The sequence below is a fragment of the Marmota flaviventris genome, chromosome 2 (genome assembly GCF_047511675.1).
Source record: "Marmota flaviventris isolate mMarFla1 chromosome 2, mMarFla1.hap1, whole genome shotgun sequence".
Lineage (NCBI taxonomy): Eukaryota > Metazoa > Chordata > Mammalia > Rodentia > Sciuridae > Marmota > Marmota flaviventris.
The window spans coordinates 193,061,167-193,084,062 of NC_092499.1; the positions used below are offsets into that span (position 1 = coordinate 193,061,167).

Here is a 22,896-nt window from a genome sequence, read left to right on the forward strand (position 1 = left end):
ACCTGGACCCTCCTCAGTGAGAAAGTGTGGAGGACAGAGTGACTTTCTCTGTTGAAGTCATTGCCACGGGGTCCATTGAGCAGTTATCACTGTGCATTGTAATTGCAACTTTCTCTCCCTGGCGTTTACTCCTCTGGGATCAAAGTCCTTGTCCCAGGACCCTGGTCTTTGCATCTCTGCACCTCTGGACTCCCACAGAGCACTAACAGATGCTCGGCACAGACCAGCTTAGTGAGTAAGTGGACAAAAGCATAAATGGTTGAATTTATGTCAAGGGCAATGCAGAGGCCTTGCTCACAGTCCATAAGGAAAGTTTTGTTGTTGTTGTTGTTGTTTTGTTTTGTTTTGTTTCACAGGTGCATGGGAAATGCTGAGGATACAGAGAAAATTGTGTTACCAGAATCCAAAGACCATAGGGGTGAAGAATGATCTTTTTATTTTAAAATGTTTTATGAAGGTACTCCAACAAAATAAAGGCTTTAAAAAGGGTGATGAAAGGAGAGAAACTGTACCTTGTAAACAATAATAAAGGGGTTCTTGGAAGTCTAGTTCTGAACATAGCAGGTGGAGGGTGAGTCCAAACACTGATTTGACTAATGGGTAATACAATCAAATATGATTCCAGTAGTTAACCACAGTATCAGTAACTGAGGTGTAGGGTGTAAACAAATATCAAATAATTAAGAGCCATTTTATTGTCGATACTGACTGCCATACAATTGAAACAGAAGGAAAATCACACAAATCCACAAAAAAGACAGAGGCAGAGAAGAGCAAGGGACAAGGTGTCTACGATAGAAAGTCACTTTGTGGCATTGACTTCTTTCCATCCAGCTGTAAAGAAGGGGGAAGTCGGTATCTATAGAGCATGTTCAATCAGGCTAAGACTTTTTTTTTTTTTAATAAAGGAAAAGAAAAGGAAAAGGAAAAAAAAATGTATTGTATTGCAGAGTTTCCCGTGACCACACAATGAGCCAGGACACCAGGCTTCTTTCCTTCCTTGTGACTTCCCTTGCCGCCATTCTGTGGCCTCCTGCATGGATCTGTGGCTCACTCATCATAAGTGTGCTAACAATTCTTTGCAGCTACCGTCAGTGCTCAGACCGGTAGGCAGGAAAAGTCTCTGTCCGGTGAAGCTTCAGAGGGCTGGAGACATCTTTTCCAAAAAACAATTGAAAAGCAACAGTTAGGTTTCAAGAAAGTCCAGGGACAAATTAGTAACAAGTTTCTATTTCTAATATAAATAAGTAACATACTCATGACATGGGATTCTTTCCTAGGGCCACTTGTGATATGCAAATAAGTCATGAGACTGTATGATTAGCATATATTTGCATGTAGCCTCTGCATCAGGTTGCGTTCCATCCATCAAAAGTCAATTTCCTCTTTTTCATCTATAGCAAACCCTACGCCCAGGATGTTCAGTGGGGGTAAAAGACAAACACAGGACTATGGAAACATTTGCATGGAAACCCAAGCAAAAATAAGAATATATTGCTTAAACTTTTGCTTATATCTCTTTATAAATGTAAAGGAAATGTCTTAAAATCTATTTATCCTTTTTTTTTATTTCAAGTGTATGTCCCAAACCAAGCAAAGCCAAGAAAATCAAGAAAAATCAGCTCCTGTGTGACATAACACAGCAGTTGCCAAACATTTTCTATAAAAGTCCAGATGCCTGTGGCACAAAGTCAGCCGTTGTTGATATGCAGTGAATGAGCAGACATGTCCCAATAAAACTTTATTGAGGAAAACAGTGGGCAGTATGGGACCACAGGCCTGGTTTGCCAATCCCTGCAGACAGGAGCCCCTGATGTTCTAAACCAAGATGCTCTCCTGCCACCTGCTGGCCGGGGGTTGCCAGAACCAGAGGAATTCAGGCTGCTAGAGGGAGCTCTCAAGAGCAAAATCTGCCATGGTGTGTGATAACCAACGCAGGAGGCCAGCAAGCACAGGGCATAGTGAGGCAGGGCTGGGGCCAAGGCAGCTCGTCTGCCCATCTACACGCTCAAAGCAGTGTTGTTTAAGCACTGAACCAAGCAAGCAGGTTTATGGTGGCCTGTGGCCCTCAAGCCCTCCATTGTTATTTTATGTTATCACAAACAGCCCTGACTGCTGTCAGACCTCAGTACGGGCACGCTCCAATCTTCCCACCAGAAGCATGAGGTAGGCAGGGAAATACAGGACCTCTGACTCATTTTCCACTTCTCTAGAATGAGGAGGAACATCTGCTTTGTTCTACAGGCAGGACTACCAGGATCAAAGAAACCACAAGGGACTTCATGAGCTTTAAAGTCCTACTTAAGGGACTCTGAGCACAACAGCAAAACAAAGGGAGAGACACAAAGGAAACCACAGGTTCAGATATGAGCAAGCCTCAGATCTGAACCAAGAGCAAATGACGTAGCCAGCCGTACAGTCACTGTGCCCATTAACAGTGACCCACCTCACAGCACCCTACGTGACCAGAACTTACTGCTATCTGGAACACATTCTATTCTCTTCCCAGAACACACACACACACACACACACACACACACACACTATATTAATGGGAGAGAGTACTAGAAGTCAACAAGCAGGGGTGAACTATTCCAGTTTGATAATGTCCTGGGGGAGCAGCCATCAAAGAGTGTCAATGCCAAATTCACATCTTGGGTCAAGTGCAAAGCCCTTGGCTGCACCTTTAGCAGAGAGAGTAACAGGCAGCATCCACTTGGGGGCAAGTCAAAAGGAAAACACTTAACAGCTTCCAGCATAATGGCTAACAATCTTCTTGGCTTGGTGTGAAAGCTGTGGTTAGCTTGAGGACAGGAGATGAACTGATGGACTCTCCTCCCCTGCCCACACTGGCAGGTCACACAGGGTCACAAGCTGGTACTGGCCTGAAGGCCACATCTGGCCCAGGACTTCTCCAGCCTCCACAGACCCAGACTCCCACAAAAGTGAAACTGCTGCCAATATTTAAATGACTGCAGACCCCCCATGAAGCTGACAATTTCCAGGTTGTCTTGGAAAACTGGAAGGCAGTATTGGCCCTGCATTCTACCCAGACAGAGCAGGACCGACTACAGGGGGCTGCAGACTGCAGCCTGTGCCCTTGCCAGCAGCACCAGGGGCCTGCCTCCCCCTCCTGCCCCATCCCATTCTCTGTCTTGCCTGGACTCAGCACATGCCTATGAGAGCTTGGCTTACTGCCGCCCTTTCCCATGGGCTCAGGTCCTATCCTACAGTTAAGAGACATACGTGAGAGTGTTCGAATTCATATTCATAAAACTGCACAAACTTCTGCAAAGCAGCCACTTGCTCCAAAAGTCTATCATCGTCAAAATAAATATGTAATTGGGCTAGACCCAATCTTTGGAGATACTGAGATCCCAGGGTGCACGACTTCCAATCCAGGCAGAATTTTCTCCCATTAGTAAGATCATGCCATGAAAATTAGCCCTGGACTAGGAACACCAGTGTTCCAATGCCAACCTTCGACCCATGCGCCTCATGAACTTGAGCAAGTACTTGACCTCCACAGGTCTGCGCCTCTTCATTCACTGAAATGGAGAGGACAGTCGTGCCTTGCCAATGCCAGAGAAGCAAATACGGCCACGTGAAAGATGCTGTTGGAGAGACACACATGTGGCGCCACTCTTTGGTTTCCTATCTGATACATGACAGAGATGCCTATTTCTTCTTGGTTTAGTTTTGAAACAGGTGATGCTGTCTCCCAAGACAACTGCAGAGGAAGGGTTCTGAAGTTACAGGGGCACTGGAGTGTCGTGGCCTAAGGGAAATGATCCTAGGTGGTGAGTGGGAGAAGGTGGTGAGGGTGTGGGAAAGGAGCCCTGCGCTACAGCTGGATACTCCCTGCCTATGTGCAGTGGCCTCAGGCTGCTCTACTGCGTCCTTTTGTTCTCTATCCATCCCTTACCTTAGGAAATAAAGCTGACAGAGCCATGCTCAGGACCCTCCTGAGCTTCCCCTCTCAGCACAAGCAGCCATCACCCCAGCTGTCTCCTCATGCCCTTTAGGCACCTGCCACACTGTTTCTCCTCTGCTTTTTGAACACTCCCCAGCTCATTTCTGCTTCAGGACTTTTGCATTTACTATTCTCTCCACGGAGAAGGCTTTTCCCTGGCTGTCTCTTCTACACGTAAGGTCTTGGCATAAGTGCTGGGCTTTCAATAGCTACCCAACGAAAGCCTTGTCATTGTCTCCCCGCAAACCGACAACTTGGATTCCCTTTCTATGAATGTTCTCTATAAAGAGCATAAATTTTTTCTTTATCACTATTAGATGTATCATATCAGAAACTGAATGTTGGCTTAAGTTGCCTGTGACTCTCCTTTGATTAGAAGGCTCAGGAGAGGAGCAATGCACCTGGCTAGCAGCCCTGCCCACATGTGCCATCTAGCACAGTACACAGCATGAAGGAGATGCCACTAAACCTCTACCCTACAAGTGGGTGAGTGGATGGACTGAAGAACAAAGGCAAAAACCTTAAACCTTAACTCCTGCTAGACAGGTGAACCCGGGCATATCGTTAGCCCTTCAGATTCTCAGTTTCTTGGTAGTAAGTGAGAATCAATTACTCTCCCAGGAAGCTGTTTTGAGATCTAAATAAGATCACCTGTTTTAGGTGCCTGTCCAAAGCCCCATGCACAATGGCTCCTCAGAAAGAACAGCTTTTTAAGAGACACTATCTGGGGCTGGCCTTCCTAAGGGAGAATCTGGGATTTCAGCCGTTCACAGGCAGTATACTAACATGTTGTTTAGATTAAAAGGGGGGAAAAAGATGAAAATAGACTTTGTGTTCAAATAAATTTGTAGAGCTTCAGTTTAAACAAAATTAAACAGATTGTCTACTTGCAGGATATCTCAGAGGCTTGAAAAGACCTTTTTGTATTCAGAATTTCCAAGAGGATAATTTAACATTTAGCATTTCCCCCCAAAATTTGACCACAGTACTTTTCTTTGGTGAGTGGGAGGGGAGCTGCCTCCCAGGGTTAGCCCTGAACACAGCACATTTGGAAAACTACTCCTGTTTTACCTAATGCATTTGTAAAAGAATCCCGTGGACAAGGAATTCAACAAAAAATGGCCGAATGCTTCTCTCTCATAAATTTCTCCCAATTTCTATGCTAAAGGTCCTTAATATATTGATTTTTGTATCTGCCTACCACAGAAGAGAATTTTTATCTAAAAATTGTAAAGTGGAATGGGAGAGAAAAGGAAGGCAAATTAAATGTCTTCAAGTATGTGGCACAGGTGGGAACCTCTCCCCACCAGAGTAATAAACAGACCAGCAGGTGGCACTCGAGGACTAAATTTGAAAAGGACATTACTTTTTTTTTCTCAAAAAAAATTCTCCTGTAAGGGTCTGTATGATTTCTAAATATTGGCCTCCAGCTGTCAAGAAACATCAACTTGAAATCCAAAAGGGTAGGTGACTTGGGCACAGGAATTGAAACCCACAAACATGAGCAAAATAAGAAAATTATGTCTTCATCTTGATACACAGGGCCACCATCATTAATGTCTCCTGATTTAATTTCTTAAGGGGAAAGGCAGAGAAGGAGAAAAAAAGGAAGGGAGGTGGTACAGATACAAACATACACAAACTTTCTCATTTACTTGTCACGTAAGTGACTGACCACCCTTTGACCAACAGGATAATTTAAGATAGGTTGTGAACAGCTCTTAAAACGTCAATAATTATTATTTATCTTACTGCCTATTAGAAAAGCATAACCAGTGGTTATAACAGTGTAAAGTACACTTTTTAAAAATATGTAAGTTATTTAAATAAGAAGAGACAGAATAAAATTTAAGTAATAGTCTCAGTGGTCCGTATATGACAAAATTATGATGATGGAAATTGAGTCTTACAAAACCTTCTGAAATTGCCATAATTGGACCCAATCCCCCTCTGCAGATTGGTCCTATTTGTCATTTACATATCAATTCAGCCATCACTGAGCCACTCAGGATCAACTTCTTCTGCACCTCTACACGCATGCTCACTGCTAGTAACCGGAGTGTGGAGTCTTTTAAAGTCAGAAATATAGATATCCTCTTTGCCTCCTTCACATTACAGCATCTTTCAGCAAATGCTATGGGGGGCCAGGGGGTGTGTGTGGCTGGTCTATGCAAAGCCCAGGGGATATGATGGCAAGGATAAAACTAGACCAACCCTCCTGCCTTCCTGGGTGTCTCTGCATAAGTCAAGTGATCACTTGATGGAACATGAAATGCAAACTGTGATGAGGGCATCACCTCCATCTCAGGATGCCCATAATCAGAATCAGAGGCTTCACAGTAGTGATAGTAGAGGGGCACTTGCAGCAAGACTGGAGATGAGGAAGAGTTAACTAGGGCAGGGGGAGGAAAGGCTGTCCAGTTTTTAGTGTTCTTTTTACTTCAAAATATAATTTAAAAATCACAATTAGAAGGATAAAGAAAAGCTTAAGTAGAATGTTTAATTGTTCTGTTGTCCTCCCAATGCATGGGTCTGTACCCGGCTTCAGAGGCCCCTTTTCTGGGAGAGAGCTCATTAGGATTTGCTCCAGTGCAGCTATGGCTCCCTCCAGACTTCCTCCAGGGGTCTGCAGCACTCAGGAGAAGCACCTGGAGGGCTTGCTCAAGCAGAGCTGGCTGAGCCCGGGCTCAGAGCTCCTGACTCAGCAGGTCTGGGGGCGCTGACAGTTGGCATTTCTAGTAAGTTCCTGACCAACACTAATGCTGTCCCTCATCAGTCTTATTTCTCAGAGCCTAGCCCCCAGCCTTGCCGGGCTCCGTGGGATGGGTTCAAAGGGAGGACTGCTCAGCCACACCCCACAACTTGAGATCTAGGATCTCTGAGGCTAAGGGCCCAGGAGCCTGAGAGATACAGCCACCGCGGAAAGACGAGTCCCCCCATCCCCATCTCCAGGCCCCAATGGGTGGTGCCGTCCCCAACGGGTCTCCCAGTGTGGCTCACCAGGGGTGCCTGGCTGGGCCCCCCACAAGCTGCCGCCTGTCCGCCCACGTCGCCCCGCTTACCCTGCAGGCGGTAGAGCTGGCCCGTGCTGCGCTGCCGCGTGATGTGCTGCCAGTAGGCGCTGCGCGGCAGGGGCACCATGGTGCTCAGAGAGGAGGCCCGCTCGCTCATCTTCACCTGGAGCTGTGGGCAGAGGAGAGAGCGGTGTGTCAGCAGTGCCAAGGCGAAAGGACTGACCATGGGAGGAAGCAGGAGAGCCAGGAGCCGGTGGGCCACGGAGCCAGCCCCTCGGTGGATCGGGGGCTTCCCTGGCCGTGGTGGACAGCTATGTCCTTGCTTGCCCAGATGCACCCGCCCTTCACCCTGCTGGCAACAGAGATGCTCTGCTGGGGACCTTCCCTCCAATTCAGCTCCGTCCTGATGGGCTGCGCTGGCCACAATTCCAGGACCAGGCCAGTGACCCATGTCAGGCCAGCAAGATCGAATCCTCCAAGGCATTAATGAGAACTCTTATGGAGAAGACATAAGAGTCTCAGCAGAGGGGAGCCAATGGTTTATGTCCATTTTGTCCACTGTTCCCTCCCAAGGGTGGGGAGGTTTCCTGGCCCATTGTGGGTGAGCCAGAAATTCGTGCTGAATGGGTAGGAAAGGGCCAGAGTGGAGCCTGTCTTGGAACAAGGATGGGAGAAAGTGAGTGAGTGAAAACCACTAGGGAGACAGCCACACCCCAGGGAGACCCGGGTCCACGGAGCCAGAGGCCATCCCAGACCTCCTACCACGTGGCCCTTACTCCCTTTCAGTTCAATCTGCCTTGACCTGGCTGCCCAACCTCTAGCATCAGGAAAAAACCTTGCACGCTTGACCAGGTTCCTTGTCTCTGCTGGTTCACTGTTCAGAAAGGGAAGAAAAGAGAGGATGGACTTCCAGGAGTAGCCAGTGGCCACACCACATCAGGGGAGGTGACCCCACAGGGAGGGAGGTGTCTGAGAGAAGGTGGCCTAGTGGGATAGGTAAAAAAGGGACAGTCATGGGGACAGGCATACGAGAAGAATGGGCATGGGATAGGAAGCAGCTTGGGGTCCCCTCTCCCCAGATCCCCAGTCCTAGACAAGCCATGACACAGTCAATCATGCCACTGCACAGGAAGTGGTTTTTTCACAAAGTTGGATTTCCTGGATGCACGCGGTCTTAAAAAAAAGATTCCCACCCAGACACACAGGTTTGTGTGGGATGTTCACTAAGGCATGGTTTTCAATCAGTGGCAACAAGTGGTAACCTAAGTGCCCCTCAGTCAAGACCTGGGGAATTGCCAGTCCACAATGATGGTTGGCAACTGTTTTACCTGGAGACATAAGATTTACACTGAGGAGAAACACACATATTTTTCCCCGTGAAGGAAGCACGATGAGCACAGACCAACCGTCACACCTGGTCAATGCCATTGCAGCTGCTCCTATGAAGGGCAGTGACACTAAACACCTTCCCAGGGGGTATAGGAGAGCTGGGTACAGTGCATCTGTTTCACCTCGCTGAGCACAGACAGGCATGGGAGAAAGAAGAGGCGACACAGCAGCAATCAATTCCCATTTAAGGTTTTGTTTTCAAAGAAAAGTGCCCCTCTCTACCTGCTTTCAGCAATGGAGGGTTATGTCCATCCTGTAAAGCCAGGATGACTCGAGGCTCATGTCCTGGAGACTCACACCGGGTCAAAGAAACTCAACTTGAATAAAGATAATAATCGTCACTTAAAAGATGATTTTGTTGCTACGTGTTGCATATAGTAGGTTTGCTGGACAATATTCCTGGTCCCATCTTAATATCAATTACCAAAATGTGTCCCTAAGTAGAACTGAAACGCACTCAGTCTCATGGGATACCCTTTCCTAAATATGCACTCTTAAATCAAAAGGCACAAAAGCTAAGTACTAAGCGAGTAGAAAAGTTCAGCAGCTCCTTCTGAATATGTAAAAATCTCCGAAAAAAGAAAAAAGAAGCAACAGTTTTTTGGTGACATCTGGTAATGTTCCATCTCATTTACATGGATTTTAAGAAATATGGTGGGGGGAGGAACTGAATTTAGAGATTCTGACTATTTGATTTCCTAAATATAAAAAGATTAAATTTAATGTAGTAACATTCTTAATATAAGGCTAACACTTGGGGAATAGCAGTCACTTCAAATTATTCACTTCTTACTGCAAAACCATTTAGGTGTCCCTGCATGATGGGACTGTATTTTTAGAAACCCTCCTTAAGAGCAAGAATGAGATGGCACCCACACCATGTTTTATAGAGAACAGTGCAAAGCCTGACTCCCTGGTTCCCCCTCAACCTTTTCAAAGAATATCTAATTTTATAAAAGGAGCATTTTAATTGTCCTCAGAGGAAAAAATGACAAGAAAAGCCTTCCCTTCCAACACTGCAAATATCTCTGAATAATTCTCTAAGCCTGAGAAGGCTCAGGGTGTCACTTGGTGTCAGTCTAGCAGGGAAGTTCCCCGTGTTCCTGAATGCTCACGTCACTCAAACTAGCGAAGAGGGAATGAACGGCACTCATGGTCATCACGGGTGAAAAACCGATCCAGCACCCATTTGAGGAAGAGTCAACACAGGGCAACCTGGAGTATCTGGAAAGAACCGTGACCTTCCTCCTTTAGAAACACACACACACACACACACACACACACACACACACGCTTTCAAATAGTTTGGTTTTTTTTTTTTTTTAACAATAGGCATAATACTTTCATAATTAAAAAATAATAAAAATTACCCTGAACCATAAAAATATAGGGGTTTCTATGCCATTATGTGACAATGACATTCCTGAAACATCTCTCATTCACATAATTGTGGGGGAAGTCAGGCTATGGGAAGGCCACTCAAAATGTGAGACCATTTACAGCCAGAGTCACTGTTCCTCTGGAGCATAGCTTGGACAGCCCAGGGAGGCTGCAGGGGATGTTGGTTGAAAATACTGGCTGAAGGAGGCCCGGGTGGTGGAGGAGGAGGGAGGAGGGAGGCCTCGTCTGAAAAGGTGAGCGCTGTGGACTGTGGGCACGTGGGCTAGATGGTGCAGGCCATGGAGCATGCTTTGTTAGTTTCCCATCTTCAGCAGCTGCCGCTGGAAAGGCCCTGCCCAGGAGGCAGTTGATGAAGGGCATTTCCCTGTCCAGATTAAGGTGACAGTGGCACAGATGTTAATATGGGCTTCCCTTGCCCAGGAAAAGATCCCGACGAATCAGCACATCTTCAGTATTACAGCACATCTTTCCCCAATTCATCAACTGTGCTAAGCTCCATGCAGATACAGACACGGTGCTGCACTGGAACAAACTACACACGACAACTGCCCCACACTCCGGCCCCGCATATTCCAGCAAACACATGCTCTCAAAATGTATTTTTAAAAAAGGTAAAAATTACAAATCATCCATTTTCTTTCCTCTGAAGGTCAACCGAACAGTTTCATGAAACACTGGAGTTGGAAGAATTTGGGGCGCAAACAGGCCAGTCTCTTGAGTTAATCAGCCAACAAACCAAGTATCTCCTGTCAGACAGCCCAGATCCAGCAACCCCTCCACTCCTATGCCTCCCCTGGCCTACACCACGCCATTCAGCTGCTCCAACCTCCAAGGGGCACTTTGGCTCTGAAGCCTGAGAGCACCCTCCTCTTTTCACTTCTCACCAAGACTCAGCAATCACCTCCCTAGATAGTTCCCTCAGACTCCTCCTCCTCCCACAAGGGGATCAGGTGCTCCCAGCAGCTATCTCATAGCCCTGTGCTTATTCCAATCATTTCTCCATTGTGCGACAGCCACTAAACTAGCCCACCTCCTTCTGCAGACCTGGAACTCTAGGAGAGCTGAGATCAACAGCTTTTATCTCTGGGGCTCAGCACTGACCCGGGCCTTCAGAGGCTAAATGAATGTGTGGTGGATGGATGAAAGAATGCAGAAACCCAGCCTTTGCCCAACCAAGTAGCAGGAAACCGTTCTCATCCCAACAAATGACATGTCTTCTTAGCCCAACGCTGAATTCATGCAGAAACTTCAAGTCCAGGTTAAATCAGCATGGTTGTCTGTGGCTGGCTGTGGAAGACACAGTAAGGACTTCACCTCGCTCTCTGCTTTGTCATTCAAGTGTGAGCTGAAGCGCTTGGGGAAAGATCTGCTTGAGTGTAAGTATAATTGTTTAGGACAGACCAGTAGCAGGAGAGTTCAGTTCTACATGCTCAGCTGTGCCATCAGCAGCATGAGCTCAAGGTGCCACCAGGGAGGAGAGACAGGCTTCATGAAGTCAAACAAGTGCCCCTTGTCCTTCAAGAGTGAGCTTTCCCCTACACAGACAGGATGCCTGTAGGTCTCTTCCTAGCCCAGCCTGAGTCCTGGTGCTGCCAATCAATCTGGGCTACCAACTGGGTAGCACCATGCTGCCGGGGGAGAGAAGAGACCATGGACCAGGAGACCCCTGTCACAATTTCAATGCTGCTCCATATCACCTCTTTGGTACTATAAGTCTCTTTCCTTATAAAACTAAGAGACAGATAATAACACTGAAAACAAATTTAGAAAAATTATTAGATTGTTTTTTAAAAAAAAGGGAATTTGACACACAGTACCTGTGTGAACCTAAAATAATTGCATCACGTGAAAGAAGCCTGTCACAAAGACTGCATATTGAAGTATTCCACTTGCAAGATTTGTCCAGAACAGGCCATTCCCTAGGAAAAGAAAGCAGATTGGGGGTGGCTTCGGTCTAGGAGCTAACAGCTAAAGATGATGATGAAAACATCCTGGAATAGATAGTGTCAATGGCTTCACAAACCCGAATATATTAAAACTATTAAATTTGCAGCCTCAAAGGGTCCATGTGCATAGCAGGGTACATATGGCATGTTTATATCTCAGTGAAGCTGTCACCCAAGATAGAAAATCAGATCGTATGTGTGACGTACGTTGTTTTAAAAGCACTATGCGGTGAACTAGCAGGTATACTTCCAGTCAGGCAGTCTCAGAGGAAGTGACATTTAAACGAAGACCTGTGTGACAATAGCTGAAGCATGGCATTTATCATCATTGTCGACAGCAGTCAGATCCTTTTAAAAACTTCCCAACACTCACAGTGAAGAGGGCGAATGTCCAGGGCCTGTCCTCATAATGAGAACATCACATGGACCTTGCTGGGAGAGAAAATTCTAGTGACCAGACCACTGTGATGGTTTTCAATGGGGAAGGATCAGCTTTCCCCCCAGCAGCAGGCCACACTACAGCCTCCGTCTTCATGCAATTTGGCTGTCACTGCCTGGGTGCTGTGCACCTATTTCAGAAGTGCAGAGCTGCAGACCATCCTCACCACAGCACAGCACCACAGTGTCCCTCTCTGCAACCCAGCTGCCTTAGCACAGAGCACTGTGGTGGGCAAATGTGGACAGCCTGACAGTCTGTGATGGATTGATGCTTCCAGTCCGTACACTGTGTTCGTGACACTGTCTGGGCCCATGCAGCATATCAGGACTTTAAGACCCAATTCCACCCTGCTCAGACCCATCAACCTCCCTGGGATGCTCCTGAAAGTAACTCAAGTGGGGCCTCTGGTACATGCAAACCATACTGGAATCTTCCATCTTCTCAATCTGGGCCCTGATAGGACTTCACAGAGACACTGCTGTGACAGTAAGATTCAGCTGTGAGTTTGAAGCCACATCCACTCCTGGATAATCTTCTCAACCCCTGAAACTTCCAATGCTCCTCCAATCCTGACGATTTCCTCAGTTTAAGAATATACTGAGGGTTGGGGTTGTGTGGGGTTGTGGCTCAGTGGTAGAACACTGCCTAACACATGTTAAGCACTAGGTTTGATCCTCAACACCATATAAAAATAAACTAAATGTATTCTGTCCATCTACAATTAAAATATTTTTTAAAAAAGAATATATTGACAGCCAGGCACAGTGGCACATGCCTGTAATCCCAGCTGCTCAGGAGGTGGAGGAGGGAGGATCCCAAGTTTAAAGCCAACATCAGCAAAAGGGAGGCGCTAAACCCTCAGTGAGACCCTCTCTCTAAATAAAATAAAAAATAGGGCTGGGGATGTGGCTCAGTGGTAGAGTGCCCCAGATTTCAATCCCCTGTAACCCCTCCCCCCCAAAAAAAAGGATATATTTATAATCAACAAATGTCTATGGCTATTTTAAACACAAACTGTGGGCAAAGCTGAGCCAGAAAGGATAACCCAGCCCAAGAAAGAATTCCAGATGAGACTTGTATCTCCATATCTTTCTGTCCTTCTGCTCAAAGCTCAGCAGTCCCCTCAGCCACCACATTCCAGTATTTTCCAGGCTGCATCCTCAACAGTTCTTCATAAAACTTGTGCTGATCTGCTCTCCTGCAAAAACGGTGTCTGTAAACATAATCCACCTATGTTCTCTGCACCCTGGATCTTCCTTTAGCCTGCAGAAGTATCGTTTAACAATCCAGGAAGGATTGTTAAAATGCAGATTCCTGGCTTTGCCCCTGGAGTGTCTGCAGAGGGAACACAGAATTTGGATTTCTGATGAATCCCCAGATAGCTCTGATCTTCACTACCAAGGGACTACACTTGGAAGTCCAAACACCTTTGGACCAACCATTCTAGGAAAAGTTTCCCATCATCGTAAGAGGCCAGCCTTGCAAACCAGACAATCTGTGTGAATGCCCAGAATCTGCCAGAAAAAAACAGCATGACCCTAGGCTAGTTAGGCAACGGTCCTCTGTCCTGAATAGCTTGTCAGTAAAGCTGGAGAAAAAGAGTTACTACTTGGCAGCTAATTCCTAGACCACATGTGATTCACTGTGGGGTTCTATGAAGGTGAGCAATATTTATAATTAGCCCCATATAGTGAGACTCTCTTTAGCAAGGGTTTCTGAACAAGGTCATAATAGGAACATTCACATTTATTTTAAAACTGAAATGTTTGATACCAGACGGTGTTTCTGGCTTGAGGGCAGAAGCTTTAAAAAGTTTTCAGGCAATGACAACAAAAAGCTACATATGAGCTCAAGTAAGAAAATATGCATGGAGAACATATTTAACCACCTGGGCCTTCAGTGACAAACTCAAGCTGAGCCCATACTACAGGCACCAAGAGGAGGAACAGGAGGGAGCCAAGGAGCCCTCAGCCCTAGGGGGCCCTGCATTGAGGCTGCTCCCTCAAAGACATCTCAGGCTTTGGATCTGGACATATTTTGCTAGGCACCAGAGAGAGCAGAGGGGCCCACGTTTTTGCAATACTTATTATGGGTTTAATTAGACTTGTAATAACTTGTGTTCTTTTTTAGTATTCTTATTTTTTTTATGTTCAGATAATACAAAAAAGTATCTAAGGTAAACTTTAAATCAATCCTGTATCCAGTATCTCCCACCAACAAAGATGATAAAAAAGCACCTTTATTATGTTAGCCTGTTTTCTTTGTCTTTTTAAAATGTGCATGTGTAATGCCCAAGTATACAGTTGCACTGTCTTCTTTCTAGGTTATGAACACATGCTACACTGCTAACCACTACCATCTCCACAATGTCATTTCAGTGTCCCCACCTCAATCTGTCCTTGGGCTGTACCACCCTTTCTTTGCTCCACTTCCTAATCTTTTTTTTTTTTTTTTTTTTTTTTTTTTTTTTTTTTTTTTACCATAGGAGATAGTAGATTTAAATCCTGACCCAATCTCCTTTAGAGCATTTTTTTTCTGCTGACCACAATTTTCATTTGGGGACCCACTCTATCCACAACTATTCCAATGACTGGTTTTTAAATGAGTTTTTAAATTTTAATTTTAATTTGCAGACCAAAGAGACTTTTCCATTGACTCAAAAATTACATTTAAATGTTGCTCTATCAAAAAAGTAGATAAGTTGGCAATTTCATTTTTTATTGTTAAACAAAGAAGTCTTACCTTCACATAATTGTGCAACGGACTCATCTATAGTCATTTAGAAGAAAAAGGGTAATTCTTTGAGAATTGCTAAGGTTTAGATGTGAAGTGTCCCCCAAAAGCTCAGGTATGAGACAGTGCAAGAAGGCTTAGAGAGGAAGTGATTGGGTTGGGAGAACCTTAAGCTGATCAATGCATTAATCCACTTGAATGGTGGTAACTGTAAACAGGTAGGGTGTGGCTGCTGGAGGAGGTAGGTCACTGGGGGTGTGCCTTAGGGTGTATATTCTGTCACTGGTGAGCAGAGTGCGCTCCTCCCACCCAGCCCTCTTTCTGCTCACCATGTTCTGAGCTGTTTTCCTCCACAACTCTCTTCTACCATGATGTTCACCCAAGGAATAGAACTGGCCATCTATGGGCTGAGCCTCTGAATCCATGGGCCCCAAAATAAACTATGCCTCCTCTAACAGTTCTTGTCAGATCTTTTGGTCACAGAAACAAAAATGCTGACAAAAACAAGAAGTGATATAAAAAGATTTGAAAGGAAAGGGGCAGCCATCACATCCCGGGCTCACAGGGAGAGCCTGTCATTGGGATGCACTTACATGCCATCTGCCCAGGATTCCCAAGTGTGATCTGCACCTGCAGTCTTGGCCCTGAGCTTCAGACATGCACATGTGACGCCCACTTCCCACTCCACTTGACTGTGCAGCAGACAGTTTCCATGGAAAATGGCAGAACCTGACCTGCCCTGTCTCCTGCTCCACGCCTCCCCAGCCTCCTCCACTGTGGCAGGTGTTTCTACCACTCTACCTGCTGTTCTGGGAAAAGAAAAAACTCCCTGGCCCTGTCAGGTCTCTTCTACCTCTAAGACTCCTCATCAATGAGTGAATGCTGTTGGTCTGATCTCCACCACCACCATCCAGTCCACATGGTGATCACACTCGCCTGGGTGTCCAGGTGCTCAACTTCTTGCTGGTACTCTTGCCCTCTTCACCCCGAGTCTGCTTCCAGAGTGATCCTTTCATAGTGTTGGCATTAACTCAGCCCTACTCAAAGCCCTCAGTGACCTCCCAACTTGCCTTGAGAAAAAACCGCAAAGCCCTCACCACAGCTTCAAGGCCAGACAAGACCTGGCTGTTGGCTATCTTGTATGCTCTTCTCATTTTCTGCTCCCAAATCACCAGCTTCCTGGCATGTGAACAAAGCACAAAGCTGCCTCGGGGCCTTTGCACTCACTCCCCTCTGCCTAAAACACCTGGCCCTCAGACAATTCAAAGGCTCCCTGCTGCATTTCCTCAGATCTCTACCTGAGTTCTACTTTACCAGGTGACAGCTCTGGTCACTTTCTCTTGCTTACACTTGTTATCCTCTTCAGAGTGCTCATCAGCTCTTAATGAATATTTATATGTTGATTATTGACTTTTGATTGCTGATTGTCCATCTCCCCTCAAACAGTGTGCGAACTCCTTGGAGGACAGAACTCTTCCCTGCTCTCTGCAGTACTCCTGCCTCCTAGACACAAGCCGGTGCCATAAAGCAGCCTCCTGCCCACGATTTCGCTTTCTCTGTTGTCAGGCTTCCACGGTCCAGAAACACAAAATGGGCCCAGAAATAAAGAATCCATGTGTTTTAAATAATTCTTACTACAACATATTATTAAATTCTTTTGTTTTAGTATTAGATTTCACTCTCTTGCTCTGCCAATTTGTAAATTGAATGTGACGTTAGCCACATATGAATAAGCAAAACAGTGCATACAGGGCTAGTCACTGGCCATGGATTCAGGCACCCACCCACCAGGGTCTTGGAAGGCATCCCCCAAAGGTAAAGGGGGGACCACTGCACTCACATTTGTAGACTGAATTAATTTTTAATGAAGAGATATGTTTTATATTTATTATGCTGTCCATAGTTTGGAAGGATACCAAAGAACCCAGCCAAGTGCTGGCCCTCGGGATATCGGATCTGGGCTGCCAGAGTGTTGGGAGACTTATCCTGCCCCCTCCCTAGCACTCTTTGACTTTAGACCACGTGCAAACTGAAATTAACACATCTCAAAATAAGTGACAACCCTTGCTCAGTTACACCCTACGCCACTCACTAACTCTGGGAACTCTGTGACCTCGGATAAGGCACTTGGGGGAGGAAAAGGTAAGGGGGCCACCCCGCCAGGTTCGGTCCTGCCAGGAGGAAGCCTCTTCCTGCGGCAGGTTGTGGTGCTACTGGCCCCACCTCCACTCCAGCCCCGCCCCTTTGCTCTCCTGCAAGTGACACTAGAAAATGAAAACCAGAAGTTAAAAGGAGACTAAAAAAGAGTTCTCAAAGAAACCAAACATAATTTCAAGTCTAACTTGAAAGAAGTGTTCCAAATATCTCATGAATAATAAATATATGTTTTGAGCTGAATCTTAAAGTGGTAGGTCTGTTTCTACGAAATCCAGACCCAGTGAACAATAGTCTTACACAATGAATTTCCTTAAGAAGACTTGAAAAATCAAGCATGAATTTGTGTAGTGTACAGTCTCTTTACCAAGCAGGAAGAAGTCTGTGTCTCTAAGGTTTATCCTTCACCCCCACAAGGGTCTCACTAACGCAGGTTGCCCTTGGGTCCTGGGCCTAATTTATTGAGATGAACACATTGGCTGCATTCTTTGGGGCTCTTTCTGCTTGATGAAGCAGGTTCATTTAAGTCAATACAAACTGCTTAAAATGCTAATCACTCTGCCGGGTGGCAGTAAGCAATTCCTCTCAAACAGAGATGATATGGAACACGTTTCAGTAATCATCACAGGCAACCACGTGGTCCATGAGGAGAGATGACTCATTCTGAAGGTGCACAGAGACCTGCATGACGTCCTGTGCACTCTCTCCTCACTTCTCCATTAGCTGTGGCTCCCTCGGTGCTAAAGGAAGAGCTACTTCATAAAGGAATGGAGTTTTCTGCAATAAGGGAATTCAGCAACTTACCACTTGTTCTTGCTTCCTAAACACAAGAAACCTTGAAAACACACATGGCCATATGCTTGAAAAGACTGGTCAAGGTTCACTGTGACTAGACAAGTGGGAAATGTTTGACATTCTGCTCTCAGCACTGGACAGGCAAAATGTTTTACTGTGGATTTTTCTCTGCATAAAGGGCTTCAAAGAAAGAAGGCCAAGTCATTCCCTAGATCCTTTGCTCTTCCTTGCCTCTTCTGAGACAGTTCTTCTTCTTGAAAGTATATATCTTCCCCCCAACCCCCAAGGACCAAGGACCAAGGACTCATTTTAGAGCACAGTTCTACTAGTGTGTTCCCTGGACCAGGGGCATCAGAATCACCCGAGACATTACTGGAAATGCAAATTCCAATGTCCCATCCCAAATCTTCTAGAACATGGCTGGGGGGTGGGGACAGGAATCTGACTTCACTAGCCTTGCAGGAGACTCAGCAGCACAATGCTGGAGACCCAGGGCACCAGCACCTTCCCCTCCCTCCCCAGCTCGGAGTACAGAACTCCACTTACCAAATCGTGAGCCTTTAATCTTCAATTGCCTCCTCTATGAAATGGACTAACAAAATGTAAATGCTTTAGTATCTTGAATGGCAATATAGCAATACCTGTTTAAATGTCTAAAATATATAATAATAATAATGCACTAATTTAAATAATAATATCAGGGAGATCAGAATAGAGCAAAGAGAAAAGAGGAGGGAAAGGGAAGGGAATGGGGAGAAAACTGAGCAAATTATATTCTGTGAATATATGAAGATGGAATAATAAATTCCACTATTAAGTATAATTATAATGCACCAATAAGAAAATTTCTAAAATAATATTTTTAAATGTATTTATGTCCTTCAATTCAACAATCTTACTCTTGAGTTTAGAAAATTTCATTAACTAAGATATAGTTTAGATACTCAGTTACCATTGACAGTATATAAGAACACAGGTCCAAGGTGTTTATTATGGCATTGTTCTTTAGTGGCAAAATAAATCTGATATACCTAGAGATAGGCCCAACAAATTCTGTTACATCAAGACTGGGAAATATCATAGAGTCATTATAGAGAACGGATAAGGTAGAGGTTGACAAACTTTCCTGTTGCAGGACACACTGTCTCGCTTGGCAACTACTCAAACTCCTCAGTTTCATGGTAGAAACAGCCACAAAACACAGGTGACTGGGAGCGGAGCTGTGTTCCAATAAAACTCGACTTACAAGAAACAGGCACAGGCCAGATTTTGTCGCTGGGCCAGAATTTGCCAGCACCAGAATCTGCCCTGACTTCACAACTTGTAACAGGCTGACTGTTAAATCAGAAGTAGGTTCTTTGCAAATGAGCAACATGGTTGCAACTTTAAAATAAACAAGGGCCCCCAACTAGCCTGAGCCTGAGGGTAGGCATCTATCTACCTATGTGTGTCTACACTTATAGGTAGATCCAGGTACCTGTGCAGCTTAGAATGGTACAGGAGGACAGAAAGACATGCATTTCTTAACAAGATTCAGGAGTTGCAACTGAAGAGAAAGGAGGCGAAAGAGAAGCCTATAAACAATGAAAAGGAAAATAGCAGCAAGCATCATCTGCATGATCTTAATTTTGTGGTTAGTTAAATTTCACACACAGGAGTTAATGTAAAAGTTAAATTTGATATGATTTAAAAATCAGTCCCTATCTCCAAATAGTTGGGAAAATTAAAGGAAACAAAGCATTCAGCCCCTCAGCACAGAGCCAGATGGAGCACAGAGCCCTTGGGTGGACTCAGCCTCCTGATGTGGTTTCCTGTTCGGCTTCACGTCCATCAGCCTGCCCCTTCCTTCACCCCTCCAGCTGAATTCTGCATTCAGGGTCCTTGCTTCATCCACTCACTCATCCCATCCCTTCATATACTCAGACCACAGTGGCTGGAAACCTAGAAATGAATAAAACCCAGCTCCTCTTGGATCTGACCGGGTATGGCGGGAGAACCCAATAGAAGACAGCTTTGGTCATGTTACTGTCTGTCCCACATGATGCTAATTGTGGGACAGAAGACCCTGCCTTGAGCTGAGTTCTCTCCTTCCTCAGGCCAGAGAAGGCTTCTCACATATCATTCCATGATTCCAGGCACATAGGAGGCACTTACATAATAAAAAGTGTCTGAATCACGGATGTATTAATTGACTAAATGAATGAATGAATCTCTTAGTGAACAAGAATCCGCTACCATCTGCCCTCCCCTCTCCATTCCATCCTCTCCCAGTACAGGTCAGTAATAACCCCAGCTCAGGTTACTTCTGTAGTTGGTATGTACCAGGCGCTGAGCCAAGCAAGTGTCTTACCTAGCAAGGTATGTACTAATATAGTTCCCACTTTACAGAGGGGGAAACAAATTGTAAGGGTGTGGAAGGCACTTGTTCAAGGACATCAAGCTGGAAGGATGCCCAGCTAGGACTTGGGAGCTGGCCCTCACTCCAGAGCTATGCTATTAGCTACATCTCATAGGAAGAGCTGGGGATATTGTGAACACCCTAAAAGGCAGGCTTGTGTCTGTTTTGTTCATAATAACAAAGCTACCTGGATTGCATCTCCAAAGCTTAGCAAAATAGCAACTGGCCAAAAGGCTGGGCTACAAGGAGATGAGGATGCCCCTGCCATCTTAGGAATAGAGTATCAGAACTTTGACCAGGCCCTTGAAACCCTACTGTCCCAAGGTCCTTCTTTCAACTGGAAATTAACTATCTGCCAAACACACAGTCTCCCCAACTTTCTAATGAAACCCCATCCTCAACTCATAGGCTGCACAAGCCTGACTCCAGCTCTGACAGATGTTCAGCAAGAGTCACCCAAAGAGCTGTCTTTATTTTCTCCAACTCCTCTCCCTTGTTCTGACATTTGGAGGCAATGGGTTGGGTATTCCTATGATCAAAATGTTATGAAAATATCACAGCCTAGTACTGAACTTTCAAGGAAAGAGCAAGCAGGGGCTTATTTCCTAGACATTCAAAGAAAAAGAAAGAAAAGGAAAAGACAGAAAAGAAAAAGTGGGTACAAAAGAAAGATCACTTTCTTGCTAAGGAAAAAAAATAAATGCAAAGGAGACGGGCCTTGGTGAGCAGAACTTTGGCTGAAACAATGGTTCCACCGTGGCGCTCAGCTTTGACAAGCAGATTGTTTGTAAAATCAACCATTTGGGGCCAAATTCCCAAGCGCAGCATTTTGCCTCATACCAGATGCACCCCCACGGTTATTTTTGTGGAGAACGAAAGTGATTTGCATCAATTTATTCAGAGCCATCTGAATCCTCAACCACATGCATAAAACAAAATCATTGCTCCCTTTGCTTCTGGTGATTCCTCATGCCTCCTTCTTAGGGAAATCCTCTCCCGCCTGTACTTGAGGAGAGCGCTCCGAAGGGACTGAGCTCTCTGTGGCCTTCTAAATCCGGCTTGCTTGGAACCTGAGCCTTGTTTGGGCATCAGGAGGGAAATGAACTTGGAATTCTGCCTTTTTTTTTTTTAATCTATGGTCATAATGGAATTTATTTGGTCTTCCTTCTGTCTGTTCAACAAACCTTCATGCCCATATCTAGAACTTATAGCAGGCAGATGGGGCCTTGTCCCTGCCTGCAGAGGCCTGCAGCCTAATGGGACACCTACTTTCTCATTTTTAAAGTTAATGTCCAAAGGAAAATCCCACCTGGTCAGATTGACCCTTTAGACACCATGCCCACAGTCAACAGAAGCAGGAGTTTTATGACAAGGTGACTAGAACATGCCAGAATGGAGGGAGGATTCATTTCCTGCCTGGAGAGGCGTGGTGGGTGGCAGGCGGAAGCACCTGCCCACATATCTGTGCTGTACTTTGTCTTGTTGCTTGGTTGTACTTTGCTTTCAGAGCAAGAAGTAATTGTGCAGATTTATGAAGTCCCTGCTGAGTACTGGGCCGTGCTTAGTCCCTCACAGAAAGCCCCTGGTAGTCTGATGTGGTCGGGCTCTTCGATAATGCACTAACAGCATCAGGGACTGAAGGACACAACTCAGTCTGTCACCCACATTCCCTGGGTCGCCTGCTACACCCTACTGCTTCTTGTAAAAGTGGAATCACTAGAATGGCTCACATCTGCTAAATCTTACTAGCTCCCTTCCAACACCTCATGTGTACTAACTCATGGGAACCACACAGCAAGGCAAGGCAAAGACATTGTCATTACCACCCACATGTTACCTCAAGTACCTAAGGCAAAGAGAGGCAAATTCCACAGCTCAGAAGCAGCACTCAATTCTGGACACAGTGATCCAGCAGATTCTGCCCCCCCACCCCCAGCAGAACTCACGTATTTTTAGAACCAAGTTTCTCAACCTTGGCATCACTGTCATTGGGGGCCAAGTTATTCTTTGTCCTGTGCACTGTAGCAGTATCCCAGGCCTTTACCCATTAGATGACAGTAAGACTACCAGTGATGACAACCAAATCTGACCCCAGATTTACAAAATGTCCTCTGGGACACAAGATTGCTAACCATTGAGAATCAATGATTCAGGGTTTAGAGCCTCAGAACCAGGGTTTAGAGCCAGGGTCAGGAAGCTATAGACTCAGGTCAAATCCTAGAGGACTGATTTGCATGGCCCAGAATTAAACAAGACTGTTAAATGTTTAAAGTAAAGAGTATCAGAGGGGAAAGTAGGGAAGCAACATCAAAGACGATCATGACTACACATTCAAGTTTTCCCAGCAGCAATCTATTTCCATGCATTACTTAGGCACTCTTTTAATCAGAACTGGCTTCACGGGCATACGAAGTATCCACAGGCACAGGCTCCCATGCTTAGAAGGACCCCATGCTTAATTTCATGTCCTGTAGCTGCCATCTTGAAATTATAAAAGTTTTTAAACAAGGGTTCTACGTTTTCCTTTTGAGCCTACAAATTACCTAGCTAATCTTACTCTTATTAGAGTCTACTTCTGCTCTCAAAAGTGTCCCAGTTTAGAACAAAAGAAAAATTCCATGATCATCATACTGATCAGACCTAACAGAGCCTTT

The 22,896-nt window shown here is 45.4% G+C and overlaps 1 protein-coding gene across 2 annotated transcripts in view; it reads right to left on the reverse strand.

The window, feature by feature from the left end:
• Positions 1 to 429: 429 nt before the first annotated feature.
• Dok5 (docking protein 5) overlaps positions 430 to 22,896 on the reverse strand; it is a 149,765-nt gene continuing 127,298 nt past the window's right edge. For both annotated transcript variants that reach the window (XM_027946432.3, XM_071607381.1), the window contains exons 7-8: positions 7,036 to 7,156; positions 430 to 1,156 (exon numbers count right to left, since the gene is read on the reverse strand). In XM_027946432.3, coding sequence (XP_027802233.1) covers positions 1,092 to 1,156; positions 7,036 to 7,156 — 186 coding nt within the window. In that variant the 3' untranslated portion in view covers positions 430 to 1,091. The remainder of the gene's footprint in view (positions 1,157 to 7,035; positions 7,157 to 22,896) is intronic.